The sequence below is a fragment of the Oryctolagus cuniculus genome, chromosome 13 (assembly GCF_964237555.1).
Source record: "Oryctolagus cuniculus chromosome 13, mOryCun1.1, whole genome shotgun sequence".
NCBI lineage: Eukaryota > Metazoa > Chordata > Mammalia > Lagomorpha > Leporidae > Oryctolagus > Oryctolagus cuniculus.
Window position 1 is genome coordinate 43,466,590 of NC_091444.1, and position 27,893 is coordinate 43,494,482.

Here is a 27,893-nt window from a genome sequence, read left to right on the forward strand (position 1 = left end):
TGCTCATTGCTCACTCTGGTTGAAAAATTTTCCCTTTTAAGAAATCAGCAAAGTTTCTGGAGGAAGTTACTTCACACACAGTTAATTAAGAGCTTTTATTGTGATCTGCTACATGTCTAGCAGTTCTGGGGACCTGCGAGCAGGACAGAGAACAGGGCAGGCTGTGGGAAATCAGGTGGGACAGAGATCAGCTCCACAAGCCCATCCCTGGAAGGTTAATGTTGAAGCTACACTCACACACACACACACACACACACACACACGGAAATGACCTAGTTTTACAATTGTTACTGAACTGACTTCTATATTTTCTCTTCCCAATTTTAAAAATTTCACATACATTTGGAAAAGTGGATGCAATTGTTAATCATGCACAAATTTATCAACTTTATATTCCTTTCAAGGTGCCAAATGAGAGACAAACCAGCTGGGGCTACTCAGCTGCAAGCCAGGCAACCACTAACAAAACCTGCATGGTGAAAGAGTTGTTCATTTTAGGAACTCCAAGACCTTCCTTGATAGGGAGTAGAAATATTCTTTCTTTCTTGTCTTTTCAATTATTGATAATTTCAGTGCATCATGACAATGCTTTATGAGCTCTTGTTGTCTTAAACAAACTTCACTGAAGTACAATTACCCATAATAAATTGCATTTACTTTGTTGTTCACTTCAAAGAATCCAATTTTGTCTTTATTAATTTTCTCTACTCTTAACTTGATTTTTAACAATTATTTTTATCTTTCTTTTCTTTTAGAAAATTTGCAGTAGCTTTCATTATCATTTGCTATTTATTTCTCATTTATCCTCAGCAAATATTCTTCCTCTACATTTTAATATAAAATGGGGCAGGTATTTGATACAGTGTTTAAAATACTGCTTGGGCCACCTACATTCCATATTAGAGTGACTGCGCTGGAATCCTGGCTCTACTCCCAACCCCAGTTTCTTGCTAACAAACACTCTGCGAGGCAGCAGGTGATGGCTCAAGTTGTTAGGCATCGTCCCCAACTGACCCAGCATCCCTGCCCTGCCCCTCAAATGGGAGACCCATTCTGGGCTCCTGGCCTCAGACTGTCCAGTTTTGGCTGTTGTGTGCATTTGCAGGGAGACCCCATATATGGAAGATCTCTGGCTGTCTTTCTCTCTGTCTCTCTGCCTTTCAAGTAAAATAAACAAATACTCTTTATTAAAAAATTGGAGCAACTTACACAAGCAACAAAACAGCATTAAATGTAAGAATCTAACGTCCTACAGTTGATAAACTGCCTACAAGTTGTTTTCTCACCGTGTTGAGTGGTGGTATACCATATTACTCATTTGTTCAACAAATCTTTAGTGAGTGCCTACATGTACTAGGAATATTCTTCAAGCTTGGAGTACCTCAATGAACACAGCAGGCAAAAATCTCCATCTCCTGGAGGTTATGTTTATTGACCACAGATTCTTGCATACTTACTTTCCAAAGATAGGCTTTATAAACCTACAGTTCTTTGTGAAGAAATCAATTTAGTCACCCGAAGAATCTTATTCCAAGTTAACAACTGCTCATCTTCCCAAGTCACAGAAATTTCTATGCAGAAAGTCCAAGTGCCTCATCTCATGCGAAGACCCAGGAAGACCACAGACTGGAAGAGCTTAGCACTTAGGACATAGATGTCCTTCCCTGCAGAGCCACAGATTATTCAAATTGCACTAAAAACTCTTTATTCGCTTTCACTTTTATTTGGAAGGTAGAAAGACAGAGATAGGAAGCTCCCATTGGTTGGTTAACTCCCCAAATGCCTTTCACAGTTATATCTGGGCCAGGCCAAAGCCATGAGCCTGGAACTCAACCCAGGTCTCTCACTTGTGTGGTAGGGACCCCAGTACTTGAGCCATCACCTGCTGCCTCCCAGAGTGCACATTAGCAAGAAGCTGGAAACAGAAAAGGATCCAGGATTCAACTCCCAGCACTCTAATAGGAGGTGTGTGCAACCCATGTAGCATTGGAACTGCTGTGCCAAATGCTTGCCCCTATCTCTTATCCATGGTTAACATAACATAGCAGAGCATGACATTGTAATTAATTAATTACTTCATCATTATAAACTGTAACTTAAAAGGAGAGGAAGTTCACCTGGAATGGTGACACAAACAACCCACACCACGTGTTTACTCACCTCTGGAAACATATGGAAAATGTTCTGTCTAATGGGGATTTCCTTTTTACTTTCCACTTCATAAGTCATGTTAGTCCCAACTGGAGTGTTATTCTGAGAAACAACAAAGTTTTGAATGGCATCACAACAGGAAGCAAGTTTTGCTCTGCAAAGGATAATAAAAGTAAACCAAGGAATAAGATTAACAAACCAAAAACAGACACTATGATGGGTAATGCAAAAGAGGAATTTTTTTTTTGACAGGCAGAGTGGACAGTGAGAGAGAGAGACAGAGAGAAAGGTCTTCCTTTTTCCGTTGGTTCACCCCCCCAATGGCCACTGCAGCCAGCGCGATGTGGTCGGCGCACCATGCTGATCTGAAGCCAGGAGCCTGGTGCTTCTCCTGGTCTCCCAAGTGGGTGCAGGGCCCGAGGACCTGGGTCATCCTCTACTGCACTCTTGGGCCACAGCAGAGAGTTGGACTGGCTTTTGTCATTGACTTTCAAAAAGAAGATAAATTACTCACAAAGATGACACTGTTAACTCAGTTAACTAGCTCTGGATGGTAGGATGGTGGCTTATAGGGTAAAATGGCAAAGCTTGTTAAATATCCTTATACTCAGGAAGTAGTATAAGTATAGAAAGTACCTGTGAATTCAGTAGTTTCATATATATAAGTTGCCATCTAATGATACTGTTTTAGCTTGTTTCCTTTAAAAAATAGAATTTATTTATTTACTTTAAAGGCAGAATTAGAGAGAGGGGGGAGACACACACACACACACACACACACACATCTTTATTTGTTGGTTCACATCCCAAATGACCATAATGGTTAGGTCTGGACCAGGCTGAAGCCAGGAGCCTGGAACTCTAGCCAGGTCTCCCACGTGGGGGGCAGGAACCCAAGTACTTGCACTATCTTCTGCTGTTCTCCCATGTGCAACAGCAGGGAGCTAGGTTGGAAGTGGAACAGCTGGGACTAAACTGACACTCATGTGGGATGCCAGCTTTGCATGCAGACTGAACTCCCAGCACCACAACTCCAGTCCTGCTGATGATATCGTTAAACACTAAAGAGAAAAATAAGAGAATACTTTACAATAGTCTCCCTTCAATCCATGGCTTCCCTTTTTTTGGTTCAGGTTATCCATTGAAAATATTAATATTTATCTTGACTCTTTTGAGAGAGACAGCACATTCACATAACTATTAGTACAGGGCATTACTTTAATTGTTCTATTTTATTGTTGCTAATCTCTTATCTAATTTAGAAATTAAACTTTTCCACAGGTTATATATGTTCAGGAAAATACATAATATAGATATGGTTTGGTGTTATCTGTGGTTTCAGGCATCCAGTGCAGGTCTTGAAACACAAATTCCTGCAGGAAAAGGAGTTGTGACTATATACTTAACTTATAATAATTATACAGAAATTTAGTTAACAATAGCATGAAAGTCATCAAAGCACTATGACAGGTTCCCAAAAAGAATCATATAACACAATAAATTTTTAAAGATTTATTTATTTGAAAGGCAGAGTTACAGAGAGAGAAAGAGGGAGAGACACACAGAGAGAGATCTTCCATTTACTTGGTTCACTCACTAAACAGCCGCAATGGCCAGGGATGGACCAAGCTAAAGCCAGGAGCCGGGAGCTTCATTTAGGTCTCCCACGTGGCTAGCAGGGGCCCAAGAACTTGGGCCATCTTCCACTGCTTTCCCAGGCACATTAGCGGGGGGCTGGATTGGACATGGAGTATTCAGGTCTAGAACCAGCACCTTATGAGATGTCTGTGTTGCAGATGGCGGCTTTATCTGCTATGCCTCAATGCCAGCCCAATACAATGAATGTTTAAGTGAAGCAAACTTAAAGCTGTCATTCCTTACAGAAAGCCCACAAAAGTGTAAATTAGTACCAAGTCATATTTCAAAACTATTACTGTGATGTGAAGCATTGTTATTAGAATGCAGGCCAGGAGGTGCTTTCAGGGATCATCCAAGTTAGCCCTCGAACCCTTGCAGGTGAATTTAGAGCTACTCAGAACTGATGTTTGCTTGTATGTTTTGTCCAGGACATAGATTCCACAGAGTCTCTTGATAAATATTCCAGGGCTTAGCCAACCTCAAGGTCAAGAAAGTCTTCCATTCATACAACTGAACTGTCTGTTAAATCCACTTGGCTTGTTACTTTTTCATAGAACTTCCTCATAGAAGTGCTTCGTGTAATACAAAATGATAATCAAGCAAAACTGTAACCTTTTCAGTAGCGAAGAATTTACAAAATTTCCTCTTTTCTTCTCAAAGAACCAGTTTTTCAGTGTATTAGTAATTTTGTTCATTAATTCTTGACTTATTTGTCCATATTACTTAAAAACATGTATTCAAGTTAGATCAAATCATAGGAAAAGGAAGCTGGCTCTGGTTAAATTTCTTATGGCTGTTTTTTTCTCTTTCCACAATTTAATTATTGGATCTTAGTCCTGAAAAACACTTTTGTACGTGTCCCTACTGAATTTTGTCCCTTTGAACAAATGCATACCTCTAATTTGTCATGGTCACTTTAAAAGCAGTCTTTCTGAATGTCAATAATTCTCAGGGAGAAAAGTCAGGGTCACATTATTTGCACCCCCAAATCAAGCTTTTCACTATTTCTGATCATTTAACTTATTTCCTGAGTTGTCACCTGCTTATTATTTCTCATTGTATTTTAGAAGCTTCCAAAAGCTAATCCACAGAGATTAGCAAAAGTAAGAAATGAAAATGAAATGATATGTACTCAAAAACATGATGCTAGGTTGGTTTTAATTATAAATTTAATTTGAGAAAAATTTATATATTACAAATCCAGAAATTCATGTGTGTTTATAACTTAAAATGTTTCTTTAATTCAACATTTTGAGAAGACAATATAAAAAACTCATGTACCTGTGACAAGAGACTTAATATCTATAAGGATATTCAGTGCTTTCAAGAAGCTTGTATTGGGGCCAGCATTGTGGTGTAGCAGGTAAAGCCTCGGCCTGCAATGCTAGCATCCTGTATGGGTACCAGTTCGTATCCCAGCTGCCCCAATTCCAAGCCAACTCCCTGCTAGTGGCCTGGGAAAAGCAGCAGAGGGATGGCTCAAGTATTTGGGCCCCAATAACCATGTGGGAATCCCAGAAAAAAGTCCTGGTTCCTGGCTTCTGCTCATCCCAGGCCCAGCCATTAAGGCCATTTGGGTACTGAATAAGCAGATGGAATATTTCTCTCTGTCTCTTCTCCTTTCTCTGTAACTCTGCCTTTCAAATAAATAAATAAATCTTTAAAAAATTATATTAAAGAAAACACTAACCAGAGTTCCCCTTAGTGTCTTTTCTGTAGTGATTTTCATCTGAAATTATGTTTTCTAAATATGATAAAAATTTCAAACCTATAGAAAAGTTGAGATAAGCACTTGTCTAACCACCAGCTGAAGCTGACAATGAACTTGACACTGTATCTGCCCTACTGTGTACCCGTCCATCAGTCCCAGTGTAGCAGTTGTTGCAATTCAAGGTGCAGGTCTCAGTACACTATACCTCTAAATACCTCCAACCAGCCCGGCTCCTTAGGCAACGACTTTGGTGTTTATTTTTCACCACTGATTAATTTTGGCTATTCTAGAATAGAGTAGAATCATGTAGCGTATCTGCTTGTTAAGACTGCTGTCACTCAGCATAAATGTTTCTGTGGCTCATATACATGACTGTATGAATGAGCAGAGGGGATTAATGTTCCACTTCCTGCTTCTCTCTGGAGCAGCACTCTGTTGTGTCGCTATAACACCTAATTGCTCATAATCATCTCTCAAAACACCAACATTGTAACCTAAAATGTCATTTCTGAAACATTCCTGTAGTCACAGACTAACAGGAATTTAAAGTCTTCATCTTCAGTTGCAGAATGATAAAGACATGTTCTTTTTGTTTTTCTTTTTATCACAAGTTAATTTTATTTCAAAATAGGAAAAATTTGGATCTGAATTTGAAGTTAGTTAAGCTGAGTAAAAAGTTATTGATCTTAAGTTTCTAAACTTTAAACACACTGATAATTTTACTTTATAACAGTATTTAAATTTAAAAGATTTTAAACTTTCATATCAACAAAGACATATTTTCACAGAAAAAATACAAACAGGGGTGGGGATCAGTGTTTCAGTGCAGTGGGTAAGCTGCCACCTGAAATGGTCACAAAGGTCAAGTCCCAGCTGCATTGCCTTTTTATTTATTTATTTTAGCATTTTATTGAAATACAGTATACATATCAAGAAATGAACACAAGTGTACAGATGAATGAGTGTTTGGTCCTCTGATCATACTCATAACCGGCATCCAGATTAAGAACACATTACTGGCATCCCAAGAGTCCTCACTCTTCAGCCCCTCTCCATTTTTTTTAACATAAAAAAGAAGAGCCTGTTGTGTTGTTGTTGTTGTTTTTGCTAGGCAAAGTTAGACAGTGAGAGAGAGACAGAGAGAGAGTTACAGACAGTGAGAGAGAGAGAGAGACAGAGAAAAAGGTCTTCCTTCCGTTGGTTCACTCCCCTAATGGCTACCACGGCCGGCGTGCTGCGCCGATCCGAAGCCAGGAGCCAGGTGCTTCCTCCTGGTCTCCCATGTGGTTGCAGGGACCCAAGCACTTGGGCCATCCTCCACTGCCTTCCTGGGCCACAGCAGAGAGCTGGACTGGAAGAGGAGCAACCGGGACAGAATCCAGCGCCCCAACCGGGACTAGAACCCAGGGTGCTGGTGCCGCAGGCGGAGGATTAGCCAAGTGAGCCACGGCGCCAGCCAGCCTATTGTCTTCCACACATAATGATTCAGTGAAGCAATATTTATAACCATATACCAAATTATATGATGTAAACACAATTTTTACAGTCTCTCTACATACTAACTACAACAAACAAGAGAAAACATTCAGTATTTATCTTTTTGGGTCTGCCCTATGAGCATAATGATCTCCAGTTGCAAGCATTTTGTTACATACATCAGGATTTCATTCTTTTTTCTGCCTGAGTAACAATCCACCATGTATATATACCACATTTACTTTATCCAATCCTCAGCTGATGGACATCTAGGTTGATTCCACACCTTAGCTATTTGAACTGAGCTGCTGTAAACATGGGAGGGCAGGTAACTCTTTCATATGCTGATTTCATTTCCTTTGGATATATTCCCAGGGGCAGGATAGTTGGCTAGTATGGCACATCTATTTTTATTTTTCTGTGAAATTCCCATACTGTGTTCCATAATGAGTGTAACCATTTGTATTCCTACCAACAGTGTGTTAGGGTACCTTTTTCTTTACATCATCATTTTTTTTTTTTTTTTTACTTTTTAAACAAACTCAATGTGCTTTGTAGATACAACTTTAAGAACATAACGATATTCCCTTTCTCTTTCAGTCACACCCTCCTTCCCTCTCCCTTTGTTTGTGTGTGTGTGTGTGGTTTTGTTTTGTTTTAGTTTTTGAGATAACACATATTTCTTGATTTTTGGATAACAGCCATTCTAACTGGGGTAAGGTGATATCTCATTGTGGTTTTAATTTGCATTTCCCAGATGGTTAGTAATCCTGAGAATTTTTTCATTTGTCTGTTGTCCATTTCTATTTCATCCCTTGAAAAATGCCTGTTGATATCCTTTGCCCCTTTTTTTGGGGGGGGGGGGTAAAGATTTATTTATTTATTTGAAAATCAGAGTTACCCAGAGAGAGGGGAGGCAGAGAGACAGAGAGAGAGAGAGAGAGAGAGAGAGAGAGAGAGAGAGAGAAAGTCTTCCATCCACTGGTTCGCTCCCCAGTTGGCCCTCTGAAGCCAGGAGCCAGGAGCTTCTTCCAGGTCTCCCACATGGGTGCAGGGGCCCAAGGACTTGGGCCATCTTCTACTGCTTTCCCAGGCCACAGCAGAGAGCTGAATCAGAAGTAGAGCAGCTGGGTCTGGAACTGGCACCCATATGGGATGCTGGCACTGCAGGCCAGGGCATTAACCCACTGCACCACAGCGCTGGCTCCATTTGCCCATTTTTTAATCGGATTGTATGTTTTGTTGTTAAGTTTCTTGAGCTCCTTATGTATTTTGGTATTTATCCTTCATCAGATCCATAGTTTGCAAATATTTGCTCTCATTCTATCAAATGGCCCTTCGTTTGGTTAACTATTTCCTTCAGTGTGCAAAAGCTTCTTAGCTTGATGTAATTCCATTTGTCTATTTTTGTTTTTATTGCCTGTGCTTCTGGGGTCTTATCCAAGAAGTCCTGACTTAGGTCAATGTCTTGCAGCATTCCCCCTATGTTTTCCTCTAGTAATTTGATGGTTTTAAGTCTTAAGTTTAGATCCTTGATGCATTGTGAGTTGATTTCTGTATAGGGTGTTAAGATAGGGGTCTTGTTTAAAACCAGTGCATGCAGAGACAGAATTTTCTCAAACCATTTGTTGAAGAGAATGTCCTTCTTTCAGGAATGCTTTAATTCATCTGTCAAAGATTAGCTGGTTGTAGATGCATGGATGAATCTCCGGGGTTTCTATCCTCTTTCAGGGGTCTTCATGTCTACTTCTGTGCCATTATCAGGCTGTTTTGATTGTAACAGCCCTGCAGTATGCCTTAAAATCTGCTATTGTGATGCCTCTAGCTTTGTTTTTATTGTTGAAGATTTCTTTGGTTATTTGAAGTTTTTGTGTTTTAGAGCTTTTTTTTTTTTCTAGATCTGTGAAGAACGTCCTTGTTATTCTGATTAGGGTCACATTGAATCTGTAAATTGCTTCGGGTAGTACAGCTATTTTGGTGACATTAATTCTTTCAATTCATGAACATGGAAGACTTTTCCATTTTTTGTGTCTTCTATTTCATTGATGTTTTTAATTTATCTCAAGGTATATAAATTTTTTGTAGCTATTGTGAATAGGACTGATCTTACAAGTTTTCTCAGACACAGCAATGTTAATGCATAAGAATGTTATTGATTTTTTTATGTGATTTTATAGCCACTTTGCCAAATTATCTTATGAGTTTTAATAGTTCCTTACTGGAGTCTTTTGTTTCTCCTGTATAAACAATGTGTCATCTGCAAACAGTGATAATCTGACTTCCTGCCTTCCAATATGTGTCACTTTGATTTCTTTTTCTTGCCTAATGGATCTGGCTAAATCTTCCAGAACTATATTAAATAATAGTTGTAATAGTGGGCATTCTTATTTGATTCCAGATCTTAGTGAAAATGCTTCCAATTTTTCCCCATTCAATATGATGCTGGCTGTAGGTTTGTCATATATTGCCTTTATTGTGTGGAGGTATGTTCCTTCTATACCCAATTTTTAAAGATTTTTATCAAGAAAGGATATTGTATTTTGTCAAATGCTTTCTTGAGTCTATTAAGATAATCATATGGTTTTTATCCTTCATTTCATTGATGTGATGTATCATGTTTATTGCTTTGTATATGTTGAATCATTCCTTCATTCCTGAGATAAATCTCACTTGGTCAGGTGAATGATCTTTTTGATGTGTTGCTGCATTTGATTAACTAATATTTTCTTGAGGATTTTTGCATCTATATTCATCAAGGATATTGGTCCATAGTTCTCTCTTTTTTGGTTGTATTTTTCTCTGGTTTTGGAATTAAGGTAATGCTGGCCTCATAGAATAAGTTTGGAAGCAATTCCTCTATTTCAACTGTTTTGAATAGTTTAAGAAAATTGGGATTAGTTCTTTTTTAAAAATTTGATGGAATTCAGCAGCAAAGGCATTGTCCTGGACTCTTCTTTATTGGGAGGCTCCTTATTACTAATTAAATCTTAGTCTTGGATAATGATCTATTCAGGTTTTCTATGTCTTCATGCTTCAATTTTGGTAAATTGCATGTGCCCAGAAATCTATCAATTTCTTCTAGATTTTCCAATTTGTTGGCAATTAGCTAGCCATTTGTAATAATTCCTAAATATTCTTTGTATTTCTGTGGTATCAGTTGCAATATCTCTTTTTTCATCTCTGATTATATTAATTTGATTCTTCCTCCTTTTTTTTGTTAACTGGACCAATGATTTATCATTTTCAGTTATGTTTTCAAAAAAACCAGCTCTTCACTTCTCTGGTCCTTTGTATAGGTTTAAAAATTTTTGGTTATTTCTTCTATAATTTTATTATATCTTTCCTTCAACTAATTTGGGGTTTTGTTTGCTCATTTCTCTAGGTCCTTTAGATGTATTATTAGATCATTTATTTGATACCTTTCCAAATTTTTGATGTAGGCACTTATTGCTAAAAAACTTTCCTCTTAACACTGCTTTTGCTGTATTCCATAGTTTTTTTCCCCTAAACATTGCTTATATTGTTATATTTAAACAGAAATACAGATCATTAAAAGTATATGGACATAGAACACAAAATGTAGTTTTTAATTAAGCAGTTACATGAATGAAGCTGTTTTTAAGTTTTTCTTCACTGACAACCCCATTTTAACCATTGAATAAATTGTACTTAAGTTAATGGTAGTAAAAATGTAAAAATTCAAATTTAAACATGAAAATAAGAACAATGACAAAAAAACAGGAAGTATCTTCATTACCAAACAGATTAACAAATTCACAGACACTCAGAATCTTTCTGAGGCATATCAAAATACTTACATCAAAGGTTGCAATCATTTGAGAGGTATCAATACATGTTCAGTGCTGAGACTATTTGTAGCACTTACAGTATATAAAAGCAGGATTAGATTACTATGATTCACAATTGAGAAATACAGATTTAAGCTTTATGCCACAACTTGCCAATTTAACATTTTAGCTAATGCAGTGACAATTACTCATTTCATTTTTTTTTTCTTTTGAAAGTCAATATGCAAGTTATCATTCAGGCACATGGATTAATGCCATGTCTTCTTCCTTATAATAGTAAGCTTTAAAATCCAAATATCTGCATCATGGAAATTTTACCTAGCTTTACAAAGGCTCCCAAATACAGTACAGTCATCAAGTTTCTTCTTTGTAGATTCCATTAATTTATTTTAGTACAGATGAATGCAGACACTACTCTAGATTATTGAGTAACAAAAAATGTCAGTGTGTCACTACCTGTATTTAAGTATGAGCACCCACAACCACAATCATGGCAAGTAAATGTCTTCACATGTTCTCCACTGCTTCCAGGGTTCCTTTCCACGTCACAGGAGCTAGTTTAATGGATACTGTCAGGTTTCAACCTATCTCTGAAAGTTCTTTTATTAAAAGTTTTGAAATACAACTAATGGGACATCTACAGTCTCAATAAGCTATTTTTTTTTTTTTGCTTACTCTTCACTAACTAGTTCAAACACAATATGTAATGTTTTAACTTTTTATATACACTGTATTAAGATGATTAAAGTATCTAAAGTACCATTAGTTGGTAAAATATTAACCAAAAACAATGACACTAAGAGTATTTTTGAGACTATTTTTTTCCTAACTAGAAAAACTATGGGATTCACAATGAACACAAATGTAATGACACTTTAACTCTGCTGTTTTACAACACCAATAATAAGAGTAAACAGAAAAGAAGAGCAGGATTTCAGGAGAAAAATAGTAAACACTTGAATTTTGGGTACCTCAAAAACAAAAGGGTTCACAGTGCTTATAAGTACTATAATTTTCATCCTTTAAGTAGTTCAAATCATCATTTTATTTCTAATTTTATCCAGAAATAAAAACTTAATTCATTACATAATATATCTTATCAATTTCAGTTTTCAAGTATTTAAATAATACAAACTCAAGTATTTTCTTTTGTGGCAGCAACACACTCACAGACTGAGATTCAAAACAGGAAAAAATTCATTTAAAATAACTGATATACTCTTCTGCCCAAAGACATAAGAACTAAGACTTAACACTGTAATCACACAAATAGTATGTAATAAGAGAAGGGGAAAAAAAGATGGTCCAATATAATCAATGTCTTCTTTTTAAAAAGATTCAAAAACAGGTTTCCTTAATATGTGGGTTGATTCCCAGTAACTTGGTATTCTGAAATCTAAGGAACTACAGAAGTAAATCAGAGTAAGTTCAATTTCCCTGCCATTTCCCCATAGATGTTCTCATTGTTTACTCTGGATTTCCTTTGCACTTTTACTGGGAGATTTTCTGCCTTCACATTCTTTCATAGTGATGACCATGTTTCTGTGTGTAGCGCATCCTTAAGTATCTTTTGTAAGGCTGGATGAGTGGTGATAAATTCTCTCAATTTCTGTTTGTCATGGAAGGTCTTTATTTCACCTTCATTTATAAATGAAAGCTTCTTAGGGTACAGTATTCTGGATGGACAGTTTTTTTCTCTTAAGACTTGGAATATACCTCGCCTTTCTCTCCTAGCCTGTAGATGAGAAGCCAGCTGTGAGTCTAATTGGAGATCCTCTGAAAGTAATCTGGCGTTTCTTTCTTGCATTTTAGAATCTTCTCTTTACGTTTTACTGTGGTGAGGATCTTTTCTGGTCATGTTTATTAGGATTTAAATGTGCTTCCTATACTTGGACGTCACTTTCTTTCTCTAAATTAGGGAAGTTTTCTGTAATTACTTCACTAAAAAGGCCTTCTAATCTCTCTTTCCACACCTTCAGGAACTCCTAAGACTTATATGTTGGGTCATTTGACGGTATCTCGTAAATCTCCAACACTGTTTTTAATTTTCTAGTTTTTATTTTGGTCTGACTATAAAATTGCCAGAGGTTTGTCTTCTAACTCAGATATTCTTTCTTCTGCTTCACCAAATCAGTTGCTCAGGTTTTCCACCACATTTTTTGTTTGATCTACTGAATTTTTCATTTCCAGTATTTCACTTTGATTTCTCTTTTTTTTTTTTTTTTTTTTTTTTTTTGACAGGCAGAGCGGACAGTGAGAGAGAGAGACAGAGAGAAAGGTCTTCCTTTGCCGTTGGTTCACCCTCCAATGGCCGCCGCGGCCGGCGCGCTGCGGCCGGCGCACCGCGCTGATCCGATGGCAGGAGCCAGGAGCCAGGAGCCAGGTGCTTTTCCTGGTCTCCCATGGGGTGCAGGGCCCAAGCACCTGGGCCATCCTCCACTGCACTCCCTGGCCACAGCAGAGGGCTGGCCTGGAAGAGGGGCAACCGGGACAGAATCCGGCGCCCCGACCGGGACTAGAACCCGGTGTGCCGGCGCCGCTAGGCGGAGGATTAGCCTAGTGAGCCGCGGCGCCGGCCTACTTTGATTTCTCTTTAAAATCTCAATTTCATGAGAAAAATGTTCACTCATGTCATGTATGGATTTCTTCAATTTATGGATTTGCTTCTGATTACCTCTAAGTAATCCTATGATCAATGCTTTGAATTCCATTTCCAGCATTCCTTCAATCTCTTCATTTTCACATTCTAGTATTGAAGTGTTGTGTTCCTTTGGGGGCATCATGCTGTCTTCTTTACTCTTGTTTTTAGAATTGCTGCATTTATTTTGGGGCATTTGTAGAGATACTTGTTGGTTTTTATTTTTCCCTGTGATGGCTTTTATCTTTGGACTATGCCTCTGTGGAACAGTGGAGTGTCTGCTCTTCCAGTGAATACCCAGAGGTATGTGCTGGGTGTGGCCAGGAAACTCTGTGCAGTGCTCCAGTGTGAGGAGAGTGTCCAAGGTGATACCCAAATTACACATGGTAAATCTCTCTTTTTTTCATCAGAGGGGAGGATTAATCTGCTCTGTTGGCATAGTCTCATGCTTACCTCCTCTTCTCCAAGGAGACCAATGCTTGGTCACTAGCCCCAGTGGGTATAATATTCATTTGCACTGCTACAAGAACCACACAAAGAATCTGCGCAGTCTTTGGTGTGAGCACGGATCCTGCAGCAATGACCTTCAGCAGAAGCCCCAAGTATGTGGAGCTGCCCACAGTGACTACCCAAAGAGCCAGCCATATCCTGAACCCCCACACGCAGCCACAGTGTTTTCATAGTCCCAGCACACGAGGCTTCCACAGTCATGAGCGTGCAGCCCTCTGTCAATTCTCCCAGTCAGACTCAGGCATCTTCACTTGGTTGGTTGCTAGGCACACAAACATGGGCTGGTGCAGCTCTTACATATGTCCAAAATGGTGCCTACACTCTCTCGGCTAGCTACAGGATACCAGTAGCAGCAGATCGCTGGGGAGAGGGAAACATGCACTCTCCCCTTTTTATTGCCCTCTAGGTTGGCAGGTACACTGTCCCCCACAGGGCTCTAGGCCATACTCACACCAGACTTTCCTGCAGCTTTATTGCCAGTGACATGGACTACTGCAGTCTGGTCTCACCTTGCTCTCCAAAGCTTGTGCTCTTGGCTGCTGGGGTCCTGAGCTGTGCATGTCCACACTCTCCACAGTGATCTACAGTGAACTTCTAATTTGTGTGGAGTTTCCTCTGCCGTTTTCTCCCTAACTCTTCCCTGAGATTGGACTCCCTCTGTGTTTTTTATTAAGTATCTTCCCCTAGACTAGAGCAGTAAGCTCCCTCACTATTCCACCATCTTGGTGTTCATAAGTTTTGATATGTTGTGTTTTCATTCATTTCAAGGAATTTTTTTATTTCTATTTTTATTTCATCTATGACCCACAGATCATTTAGGAGAATATTTTTCAGTCTACCTGTGTTTGTACATTTTCTAGAGTTTATTTGGTTCTTAATTTCCAGCTTCATTCCACTGTGGTCAGAAAAGATGATACATGATATGGTTTCAACTTTTTTTAATTTGTTGAGACTTTTTATGGTATAATAAATGATCTACCCTAGAGAATATTCCATGTACTGATGAAAAGAAAATATATTCTGTAGTTGTGGAATGAAATGTTCTTTATATATCTATCTATTAGTTCTATTTGGTCTATAGTATAGATTAGCTCTGTTGTTTCTTTGTTGATTTGCTGTCTGATTGATCTGTCCATTGATCAAAGAAGGGTATTGAAGTCCTCCATTACTACTGTACTGAAGCATGTCTTCCTTTAGATAGATTAAGATTTGTGTTATAAAACTGGGTACCCTAGCATTGGGTACATATACACTTACTACAGTCACATCTTGATGAACAATCCCTTAATCATTACATATGACCTTCTTTGTGTGTTTTAAAAGTTTCTGGGGGCTGGAATTGTTGTGTAGCAGGTAAACCCACCATCTGTAACACTGGCATCCCATATGGGTACCAGTTCATGTCCTAGCTGCTCCACCTCTGATACAGCTCCCTGCAAATGGCCAGGGAAAAGCTGTGGAGAGAGCCTAAGTGCTTGGGTCCCTGGCAACCCCGTAGGAGACCCAGATGAAGCTCTTGGCTCCTAGCTTTGGCCTGGATCAGTCTTGGTCATTAAAGCCACTTGGGGAGTGAACTAGCAGATGGAAGATCTCTCTCTCTCTCTCTCTCTCTGTAACTCTTTCAAATAGATAAATAAATCTTTAAATAGCTAAATAAATAAAAGTTCTTGTCTTAAACCCACACAGATTGAAAGTGAAAGGATGGACAAAGATATTCCAAGCAAATGGAAATTGAAAGCAAGCAGGAGGCACTATACTCATGTCATGTAAAATAGACTTTAAGGTGTGTTCTTTGTCATGTTGATGCTTCCCTATGTAGTACAGACCCCTATAATGGCCATTAACATAAAGTTGAGCTTCTTGTAACAAAAAAAAATAGAAGGAATTTTTATCTCTGTTGTTCTGTCTGCCATAACCCCTTAAAAACAAGGCCTGTTCTGATCTTCAGTGAACCTAAAGTCAGCTAGACATGACCACGATGGGTATGGTAATACTTTCCTTGTGTAAGAAGATAGTTGAACATGGAAGACACAGGTGGAGTTAAATAGAAAATCTGCCACTCACGTGGCACCTAAATAATCTATAATGTCAGGTTTCATATTCCACAACAGTAAATGTCCCAACGAGATCAGCAGGCACAAGTCATGGGCTGGTCTACCACATGCACCTTCCACAGCACTTGCACAATCACGATCCCACTGGATTTTGAGAACAGGTAGAGAGGTAGGAAATAGATAAAACATTGTTCCCATTTCAGAGGATAAGAAAACTGGAGTTGAGAGGTGATACGTGGCATGAGCAAGGCATGCAGACTGAAAACTACTAAAATCTATGTCTTCTGACACCCAGCTCTTTGCCATTTACACCAATGCTGTAACAGGATACAGTGGTCATTTAAGCCTCCTCCTTCGGGATGCTTTCCCATATGTGCAGTAACATGGCTGTTGACAAAGTAATCCTGGGAGCACCTTGTTGAAAACTACCCAGACAGGACTGAAAGGCTACCATAATAATTCACATACACATGCTTTGAACCCTATCTGAATATAACTGAGTCACTAAGGGTTCTTGTTTTACATGGAAGATACACAGTGTCCTTTATGAGTTACTAAGTGTTCAGGTCAATTTCAGAGAATTCCTGATTCGGTGACAATCTAATTCTTGCTATGTGCCTCCCCACACCCAGCAAAGATGACACACTAATTTTCTCCACAATAATCCTGGTTTAAAAGAGAATACAGGGGCCAGTGTTATTACACAGCGAGTTAGGTCACTGCTTGTGATACTGGCATCCTATATCACAGCAGAGGTTTGCCCTACAGCTCCTGATCCAACTCCCAGCTGACGCTGTCTGGGAAAGCACCAGATGAGGGTCCAAGTTCTTGGGTCCCTACCACCCATATGGGAGGCCTGGATGAAGCTCCTGGCTCCTGGCTTCAGCCTGGCCCAGACCTAGCTGTTGCAGGCATTTGGAGCGTGAATCAGTAGATGGAAAACCTCTCTCTCTCTCTCTCTCTCTCTCTCCCTCTTTTTTTCTCTCTCTTTGTCTGTCTTTCAGTTGCTCCTCCTCACTTTTTGTCACTCTGCCTTACAAAGATAAATAAATCTTTTATTAAAAAATAGAGAATACATGGCCCTCCATTCTCAAGAAAGAACTAGAACCCTCTGGGCTGCATCAAGCTCCAGAATGAATTAAGTGTTCACATCCTTTCAAAAGTGTTGAACTCACAAGGAATAGTTTGATTCTGGGAGAATCTGGCCTAAGATACTTAGCTTCAATCTGTAAGGAATCTGAAAATGTGCAAAATCACCAATGCATCACAGATGGTCTAATATATATACTTTAGAGAAAGGGATTTTTGTTAAATTTGTAGAAATTCCTTTTTTTTTTTTTTTTTTTTTTTTTGACAGGCAGAGTGGACAGTGAGAGAGAGAGACAGAGAAAGGTCTTCCTTTTGCCATTGGTTCACCCTCCAATGGCCGCCGCGGCCTGCGCGCTGCAGCCGGCACACCGCGCTGATCCGAAGGCAGGAGCCAGGTGCTTTTCCTGGTCTCCCACACAGGTGCAGGGCCCAAGCACTTGGGCCATCCTCCACTGCACTCCCGGGCCACAAAAGAGAGCTGGCCTGGAAGAGGGGCAACCGGGACAGAATCCGGCGCCCCGACCGGGACTAGAACCCTGTGTGCCGGCGCCGCAAGGTGGAGGATTAGCCTAGTGAGCCGCGGCGCCAGCCGAAATTCCTTTTTTCTTTTTCACTCTAGACTCTACTTCCTTTATCAGTTCTTTGTTTTATTCATTTCAAGTCTCAAGTCAAAATTCTTCTTCAGTTCTAAATGGAACGGCTGCTGATTTTCATGAAATGTTAATGACTACTTAAGGCTTATGGTGCACAGGACGCTCGAGGACACCCTGAATATGAGGGACCTCCTCCCCGGCTCCTAGCTTACAGGGGTCTCTGCTGCTGATTAAACTCTCTGTGACTCCCTAATGAGACGTGGGGCAGTCAGGGTGAGGGAGAGGCCGCAGGCACTCTCTAAGTATTAGTGACAAGCCACCCTTCTGGGCTTCATTCTCTATGATTCTAATGAGGGTCTGAAGGAAAGGAGTTTTCAAGTGTGAGCACCTGCAGAAATGAAAGACTTAATTGCTACTCCAACCATTTCTAAACGAGTCAAATTCATTTTCTTCACTAAAATGACAACATTCATAGGCCAAGCAAAACACCAGCTGCCTCTCTACCAGGGACGCCCTTTTCCTTCTTCCTTCCCTCTGGTCCCACCCTATACTACCTACTACACTGACTGATAACAACACTGACAAACACTGAGTGCATTCCCATTATGCGCAACGTATTTTAGATTGTCTCATTTATGCGTGACAGAAACCCTACAAAATAGGTGCAACAAACACTCTTTTGTAGATGCGGACAATTAAGGCTCATAAAGTCAGAGGCTACATATCACACATTCATTCATACTTATTTGGCACCTATTAAATAGTGAGCATTGTGACAGGTGCCATCTACATACTGCTGAACAAAATAAATGTGGTCTCTGTCTTTATAGTGTTTATGATCTGGTAGGGAAGACAATGAGGATGAATTGCAAGGCACAAAAGAGTTAGGAGAAATTAACATAAGCCAAATGTTTTGGTCTGACCATCATATCTTGCTACTCCATAGATTCTTCAGATTCATAAATGAAAGCACTTCAAAACAAAACAGAGTGCTAGGGCTCAACAGGCCTTCTACCACCATTTATGTCACATCATTCAGAAGACCCCTGGCCAGCCTCACGAGTTAGTCTTCACATCCCAGTAACCAGGTAGTTTTGTCTTAAGTTGCATGCTTGCATGCGGGCCTGCGAGTGCAGCTAAGGGGCTGAGGCATGGAGAAGGTCAGAAACAGAGAATAAATTGGTACTAGAGGTTAATAGCAAGCCATCCCCAATTAGAGGCCACTGAAGGAATGAGGAAATTTACAGGTTTCCAATCAACTTGCTGTTACTCAGCAGTGTACCCTGGCTGACCAACACTCCAACGTGATCTGGAACTGCATAATTAACAATAGTGGCTGGGAGGAGAGGGGAGAGACACATTCTACTCAGTGATGCTCAAACCATACTTGTGTGGAAACTGGTTTCAAGGTTATACTGACAAACCAGGGCCTAACTGGAGGAAGCACACTGAAAGCATGACAGCTGGGGGACTATTAATGTTGGCTGCAGAGAAGCAAATTCAGGAATTCATTACAGTCTTTGAACATTTCAAGAATTATAACACATTATGGCACAGCAAATTAACCCCACCACCTGCAAGGTTCACTTTTTAAGTGAGCACAGGCTGGAGCCAGATGCTACACTTCCGATCCAGCTCCCTGCTAATGTGCCTGGGAAAGCAGCAGAGGATGGCCCAAGCACTTGAGCCCCTGCCACTCAAGTGGAAGACTCAGATGGAGTCCCAGGCTCCCAGCACTTCTGTTGCAGTCATTTGGAGAGTGAACCACTGGATGGAAAATCTCTCTCTCTCTCTCTCTCCCTCTGTTCCTCCCTCCCCCCTCCCTCTCTGTTAGTTTACCTTTCAAATAAATAAATATTTTTTAAAAGAATTATAATGTGAGTGAAGAATTAAATGTAACTGATGTGACGTCAAGATTGAGAACCAGTACTGTGCAAGCTGAAAGCTTGTGTCCCCCCAGATTCCTATGCTGAAGCTGTGAGTTCCAGTGTGGGGGTATTAGGAGGCGGGGCCTGTGAGAGGTGAGTGGGACTTCCAGCTACCAGACTGTAAGAAATAAAGGTTTGCTGTGTAAGCCACTCAGGGTATGGCATTTTGTTAAAGCAGCCTGAGCCAACTAAGACAAAAATCAACACATACAGCAATCCAGTGCACATTTACTGAACTCCAGTAGGTGATGGTCATGGCCTAAGGTCATAGGAATTACAACTTACAGATTATTAAATACAAATATGAATTGAGAATGGTGGGCCCTGCACTCTGGGGGCTTACCCACATGAGGAGACAGACACAAAATGGAACTGGTATTTTGATATCACTTCAATATACTACACCTAGAGATACAAAGAGGTTATCACAACAGCACATGGGAAGGGTCCTGTAACTAACCTGGGATCAGAGGAAGATTTTGTGAAGGTAGTCTTAGCACGGTGCCCAGCACACAGGAGACCCTCAATAAGTATGAGTATTTGTTCACTGAATAAATGTGTGATTGGAAACAATCATTTGAGTAATCAAGGATGGATGGCAATGGAAGGACACCAGAGAGAGGAAGCCAGGTGGGAAGTGACTGGCAGGCTACTGCAAAAGTTGCCACAGGAGCTGGCACTGTGGCATAGTGGGTAAAGCCGCCACCCACAGTGCGGGCATCCCATAGAGGTGCCAGTTCAAGTCCCAGCTGCTCCACTTCTGATCCAGCTCTCTGCTGTAGCCTGGGAAAGCAGTAGAAGATGGCCCAAGTCCTTGGTCCCATACACTCATGTGGGAAACCCAGAAGAAGCTCCTGGCTTTTGATCAGCGCAGCTCCAGCCATTGTGGCTATTTGGGGAGTGAATCAGCAGATGGAAGACCTCTCTCTCTCTGCCTCTCCTTCTCTTTCTGTGTAACTCTTTCAAATAAAATAAATAAATATTTTTAAAAAAGCTTCCCCCATTAACAATGAAAAGGACCTGCACCAAGCAAGTGATTTTAAGATGGTGAGGGATGAGTTTGAAATACACTCAGCAGATGCAAAGAACAGAAGGGTTGGACAAAGGCAGCTGGGAGCCAAGACAATGACCTGATGATGATTCTCTCCTTGCAAAGCAATGAGGACACTTCAACACACCCAGGGAAATCCACCTATTTCACAGAGGATTATTGACAGCATCTCATGCTCAAGGCACTGTACTGGACCTGGAGAATATTCCAAGGAATAAACCAGATCCTTGCTCTCATCTTCTACCCAAACAGCACAACACAGATGAGAAGCAGAAAATGGAAGAGGCTTCACAGCAAAGCAATAAAGGTGATTAACACGGTGCTAACTACAGTCTGGAAGGAAAGGGCAGCAAAATAGAGGGATGTTTTTTCTCCAAAGGGTCATGGAGCTGTAGGAAAGAAAATCAATGGGCAGCTGTGCAAGTGAAGAACAATTTGATTCTTACCCCCAGGGAGCCACAGAAAATATTATATTCATAACCGCATAAATTTTTGAAAAGAGAGAAGACTATTTAATGGATTCGGACAATATCTTTTAATTTTTGGTTTCTATATTATGGCTAATTGCCAAAGAGAAGTAAAAAGCTTAAAGAACAAGAGCAAACAAAAACATTAGGGAAAGCAAGAAAAAGAAGATAAAAGATGTGGACATAGAAAAGAGAGGCATAGGGGCTGGCACTGAGGCGCAGCAGGTTAAGGCACCGCCTACAGCACAAGCATCCCATATGGGTGCCAGTTCAAATCCTGCCTGCACCACTTCTGATCCTGCTCCCTACTAATGTGCCTGGGAAAGCAGTAGAAGATGCCCAAGTGCTTGGGCCCATGCATCCATGTGGGAAACCCAGAAGAAGCTCCTGGCTCCTGGCTTTGGCCTGGCCCAGCCTGGTCATTGTGGCCATTTTGGGGAGGAATATTTCTCTCTGTGTGTCTTACTTCTCTCTCTGTAACTCTGACTTTTGAATAAATAAAACAAGTCACTAAAAAAGGAAAGAGATACATAAAAGTGGAACTCAAAAAGAAAAGCAGAAGAGATGAAGACAGAGGTAAGATAGTCACACAAAAACACAAAAAACATGCAGAGATAAAGGCAAAAACTAGTCCACAGAGAACCACAGTTGTACAGAGATAGAGACATGAGATGGAACACAGAAGAGCAAGGGGAGTTTGAAGTTCACATACCAAGATGCATATGTAATAATCATAAATACAAGTGGGACTCTTGGTGTATCCCAGGTATTATTCTTCTTTATCTTTCTTTCTTTTTTTTTTTTTAAGATTTACTTATTTATTTGAAAAGCAGAGTTACAGAGAGAGAAGGAAAGAGAGAGAGAGATCTTCTATCCATGGATCCACTCCAAAAATCGCTTTAATGGCAGGGGTTGGGCCAGTCAAAGCCAGGAGCCAGAGCTTCCATTCAGGTTTCCCACAAGGGTGCAGAGACCCAAGTACTTGGGCCATCTTCCAGTGCTTTCCCAGGTGCATTTACAGGGAGCTGGATTAGAAGTGGAGCATCTGGGACCCAAACTGGTGCCCATATGGGATGCCAATATTGCTGGCGTTGGCTTAACCACTGTGCCACAACACCTGGCTGCCTTCTTTACCTTATAACAGCCCTGTGTGGGAAGTACCCTTCCTGTCACTGTTGTCATCCCCAGTCTCCGCACGTGGAGGCTGAGTCACAGAGTGAAGTCCTTTACCTGAGGTCACACAGGTAACCTGTGTAACATGGCTGTGACTTGAACCCAGGAGGTGCAGACAAGGTCTGTGTGCCCTCAACACTTCCCTCCAATCCTTCTGAACATTGCCTTATCCATGTACACATAAACCCTAACAGAGCCACACAGGGAGAAAAAGTCAGAGACAGCCCACACAACCATTATAACAATCATGTAGGTAGCACATATATATAACAGACTCTGACCTTCAAGGGAAATATCTACATCTGAGACATTTTGGAAATTCTCTTTTAATATTTTTAAGCTATGCTGAATGCTCATGGCTATGTGCATAAAAAGGGAACCAGTGCTCAAATCCTGTCCTCAAAGAGCTCAGGGAAGAACCAGCCAGATAAGAAGTTTCTTCAAAATATTTGTGAAAATGCAATTAAAAGGTTTTAGTTCAAAAAAAATTAATGAAATCCAAATATATGAAGGGTCTTTAGAAAGCTCATGGAAATGCATATTATGAAAAGACTACACATGTATTTCAGAAACTTTGCACCAAAGTAAACATATTGCTTACTTCCATTTTCCATGAATTTTTCATGGAGGTTAAAGGGGCTGAGGGTTGGGAACAGGGGTCCCTGGAGTCAGGCTAAGGCTGACAGTTCCTTCCCAGGCACCAGGCTGCTTTGGGCTGCACAGACCAAAAGAAGAGTAGACCAGAGTCACGGCAGGATTGATAACAGCAGACAGGTGTGAAACTGCATGGAAGGAACCAATAAAGGGAAGGATCCCACTCAGCCTTCTGACCGGGGCCACTGGGGAAGGAAGGAGCCTAAACCAGAGGTGGGGAAGGCAATGGCCAACCCATATGGAAGGTGTTTACTGTGACAGTTGTAACTTTGCTGTGGCCTGGGAGTGCAGTGGAGGATGGCCTAGGTCCTTGGGACCTGCACCCTATGGGAGACCAGGAGAAGCACCTGGCTCTTGGCTTCAGATGAGCGTGGTGCGCCGGCCGCAGCGCACTGGCCGCAGCGGCCACTAGGGGGTGAACCAACAGAAAAGGAAGACCTTTCTCTCTCTCTCTCTCACTGTCCACTCTGCCTGTCAAAAAAAAAAAAAAAAAAAGATGAATGTTGATCTTTCTGAATATGGTTTACAGACCAAAAAAAAGAATGAACAAAATAAAGAAACAGAGAAAGGGAGAGTGAGAGTGTGAGAGAGAGAGAAACCAAACCAAACCCCAGGTCACTGCTATTATTCAATGTGTGAAAAGAATGTAAAGAAGTAATTTACACCAAACCCTTACTGATGGGGCTTTAGTTTTTATTTAGTTCAATATTTTTAGAGGAGAAAAAGGGAAGAGTAACAAAGTTTTCTTGTTCTTTCTCTTTCTTTCTGACATTGTCTGGCAATTGGGATCCTGAATTAATACCTTGAATCCAGTGAAAACATTTTATCACGACAGTGCTGAATCAGTCTTATGTGTAATGACACCACCATGCTACTCTGTGAGGTGTACCTTAAGGGAAATGTTTCCAGCTGATTTTGTGTTGATGCCACTTGCTCTTATAAAAGGACTCATTATTTTCATGAACTCCAACTTCCCAGACCAAGTGCTAAAGGTATGGTTCAGGGAAAAGCAATGCACACATATCTCAATGGGCTTTGTTCATACTATGGAACAGGTGGCGCAACAGGTTCACAAAGGCAGTTCTGGTCATGGTCATTTAATGAACCTGCTTCACATACACAAATGAGCCCTAAGTGCCCCTGGAAAGCCAGCTCACGTCACAGGCATGTGTCCGAAGCAGCTCCCAAAGCTCACTGTGTAATTCATCAATGTCTGCTTTTTTGGCGTTTGCCCCAAACACAGCTTCTGTTTCTGCCTGGTCTCCGGACACTATGCCCCTAGCTCCATGTCACTGGCCTCTGGCTTCCTTGCAGATCCTATCTTTTCATCTCTGCCCTCAGGCTTCACCCAAGAGAATCTCAAACCATAACCATTCAGCCTTCACATAGTCACATTCGGTGGCTAAAGAATCTGGGGCAAGGTGTGTACCTCTCAGCTCCACCTGTAACCAGACTGATTAATTTCCAGGCAACTCACAATCATTCCTGGTTAACTGTCTTGAAAGTGATAGGGGGAGAAAAGCCACATAGTTCATATAAAGGTAAATCCTTTTCTATTGAAAATAATGCTCAAGAGGATTATAATTTAGAAAGTTAAAGCTTAATACTGTCTGAAACGTGTGACCTATTTTCCATCATGAAAACATTAAAGAAATTTCAAATAGAACAAATTAAATAAGAAGTGCTGTCCTTTCCAAGCACATGGTATAATCCACACAAAATGATCATAAAAGCAAAACTGGGGCTTCTAAGTGTCTAACACTTCTGCATAGTTCTCTTGGAACTGCAATTATTATAGCCTCACGGTTATATCACGAACTTGCTACATTTAGTACAGATACCAAAAGTTTAAGCTACTTTTAACATTAATTGAACGCTACCAAAATGGTACTAAGCTAAAAATAATAATAGCTTGTCGCTCCCCCTCTTCGTGGAGGAACGACACTAAACCCTGCGCTGTTCTTTCGTCTGCTCGGCCCTCCCCGGGTTTGCTGCTGGTTCTTCCCGGGTTGGCTACTGTCCCTTCCACCTCCGTGGAAGGGCAGTTCCCCCTGGCCGCATTCCCCACTTCCGCAGGGGAGCGGCACACCGCCGGCCGGCTCTCTTGGGGGCTGCACAGGTGTTCCCTTAGATGTTCCCCTTAGATGTTCCCGGTGCATGCCGTCTCTCTCCTCCTTTATAGTCCTCCTCCGCCAATCCTAACTCGGCTGCCCACACGCCGAGTGCGCTGCTCTCCTCCAATCAGGAGTAGGTCCTACAGTTTATTGGTTGAACTGGAGGCAGCTGCGTAGAAGCTGTTTTCTCCTCTCCCAGCGCCATATTGTGGGAGAGCAGATGCATAGAATAAGTCTTAATTCCAGTAACAATATAGTCCGAGTTGCTCCCCACAGTGGGAGAGCAGATGCATAGAATAAGTCTTAATTCCAGTAACAGTATAGTCCGAGTTGCTCCCCACAATAGCTATCAAGTATTGAGATTCTAACATGTAAAACTTTGTACTAAGTATTTTACATATTGAATATCCATAAAAAATCAGAGGCAAGTATTATCTCCATTTTAACCAATAGATTCTGGCTGGGAGAAGTGGCTTAGCCTAATAATGATGATGATAATGGTATGGTACCACTAAAAGGTTTGAACAGAAAGACCAAATTTACAATAAAATCAAAGACTAGGGATAACTGACAAGAAAAGTCAATAATAAGACAAAGGGACGGGCAAGCACTGTGGTCGAGCAGGTAAAGCCACCCCCTGCAGTGCCAGCATCCCATATGGGTGCCAGTTCCAGTCCTGGCTGCTCCACTTCCGATCCAGCTCTCTGCTATGTCCTGGGAAAGCAGTGGAAGATGGCCCAAGTGCTTGGGCCCCTGCAGCTGCGTGGGAGACCCAGAGGAAGCTCCTTGCTCCTGGCTTCAGATCGGCACAGCTCCGGCCGTTGTGGCCATCTGGGGAGTGAACCAGCAGATGGAAGACCTCTCTCTCACTTCTCTCTCTCTCTCTCTCTACCTTTCAAATAAATAAATAAATCTTAAAAAAAAAAGACAAAGAGAGCCAAAGGGAATAAAGGGGGGGGAGGGCTTACATAAAGAACCAACTTACAACTGAGCTTGTGCTTCTAAACTCAAAGAGAACTACACTCTCCCACCCCTGCTTCCTATCCTGACCCTTAACTCATTTTCAGAACCATCTAGAAAAATTCTTGGTTCTTTCTGGCAAAGTTACAGTTTCCAATTATTATTTTGCATTCCATAAAGCACCCAGCTTTATAGTCCAATGCATTTGGGACAGCAGGGACCAGCTCACGGGAGCAGAGAGCCAGGAAAGTATGATGTGCTGTGAGGCTGGAGTAATGGTGGACAGTTCAGGCAACATGGGGGCCTCGTGGGATTTCAGTTTTGTCTCGAGTACATTGATAAAACACCAGTGGGTTACAAACTGGTTGGGGTGAGGTGGAAGTGGGAGAAATGAGTGAAGAGCAGAACCTATGGTCTTATTTGCATTTAAAAAAAATCCTTCCAGCTGTCGTGCAGGAATGAATGAGAAGGATCCAGCAGTGTCTGGTGACAGTGGTGAAGGCCACCGAATGAGCAGAAGGCAACAGGAGAGAGTGCGCACAGACAATTCTTTCCAGGATCAGGCTGTGTAGTGAAGGAGAAAGCACATTTGAGTAGGTAAGAAGGGAGACGAACACTAAGATCAAGAGGGCATGCTGGCATTCTCTGACTTACAATCACCTGGTTCACAATGAATGTGTGTTCTGAACTAAAGGCACTGTTTGTGTTATTAAGAGTACAACATCCCAGGCTGGCGCCGCGGCTCACTAGGCTAATCCTCTGCCTTGCGGCGCCGGCACTCCAGGTTCTAGTCCCGGTCGGGGCGCCGGATTCTGTCCCGGTTGCCCCTCTTCCAGGCCAGCTCTCTGCTGTGGTCAGGGAGTGCAGTGGAGGATGGCCCAAGTGCTTGGGCCCTGCACCCCATGGGAGACCAGGAGAAGCACCTGGCTCCTGCCTTCAGATCAGCGCGGTGCGCTGGCCGCAGCGCACCGGCCGCGTGGCGGCCATTGGAGGGTGAACCAATGGCAAAGGAAGACCTTTCTCTCTCTCTCTCTCTCTCACTGTCCACTCTGCCTGTCAAAAAAAAAAAAAAAAAAAAAAAAAGAGTACAACATCCCAAGAACTCCAGTGATTTACAGAGATTTCAAAGGCAGGGAAAACACTCCAGCTCCAACAGATCAGAAGAGTGGGGACCACCTCTTTTTAACAACACATCTGTGCCTAGGTGAATAGAGTTGTCCATAGCTGGAACATCGGAGAAACCTGAGGAGACCCTGAGGGGCTCTGCTTCTGCTTTGTATTAGGTTAGCAGGCTGGCATCACACTGCCGGAGAAGATAGGAAAGAAGATAGCTATCTCTGCTTCAGGGTAATCTGTGACACCGATCATGCAGTAGGGTTTTATCTTCAAATCCCTGCTCTCTCACAGAAATAGGAAGGTGGTAAGACCTATACTTTCAGAATTAGAAAGTTGGATATCAATGATGATCCTCCAGTGACCCTGTTAGATACAGAGATGAGGTACCTGGCACTCAGAAAAGCCAAGAGTATTATCAGACCACAGTGATGCCAGAGACTCATGGGACCACATGGTCGCTTTTGCTTTTCTCCAAAACTGCTGAGAATTTCCTGCCCCAACTCATCCCAGTATCTCTCTTCTAGATTGCACGATTAGGCCCCTCAATCCAAATCTCCATCATTCCCCATCTGATCGAGTGCAGATGGCACCCCCTGTCATATTCGTTTGCCCAAGCCCACTGGGCAAATCATTTTTTGCATTGATGGTAGAGTAAGTAAGGGATCCTGACATAGAATCCCAACAGAAGATACTCAGTTCCCTCACTCCTGAATGGGGACAACTTTAGAAATTCATCTACATTCTCTGAGCCTCTGCCTCTT

General features: G+C 41.4%; 1 protein-coding gene across 2 annotated transcripts in view; it reads right to left on the bottom strand.

The window, feature by feature from the left end:
* ST8SIA6 (ST8 alpha-N-acetyl-neuraminide alpha-2,8-sialyltransferase 6) overlaps window positions 1-27,893 on the bottom strand; it is a 170,035-nt gene that overhangs the window by 15,592 nt on the left and 126,550 nt on the right. For both annotated transcript variants that reach the window (XM_051820615.2, XM_002717418.5), the window contains exon 5: window positions 2,161-2,305. In XM_051820615.2, coding sequence (XP_051676575.1) covers window positions 2,161-2,305 — 145 coding nt within the window. The remainder of the gene's footprint in view (window positions 1-2,160; window positions 2,306-27,893) is intronic.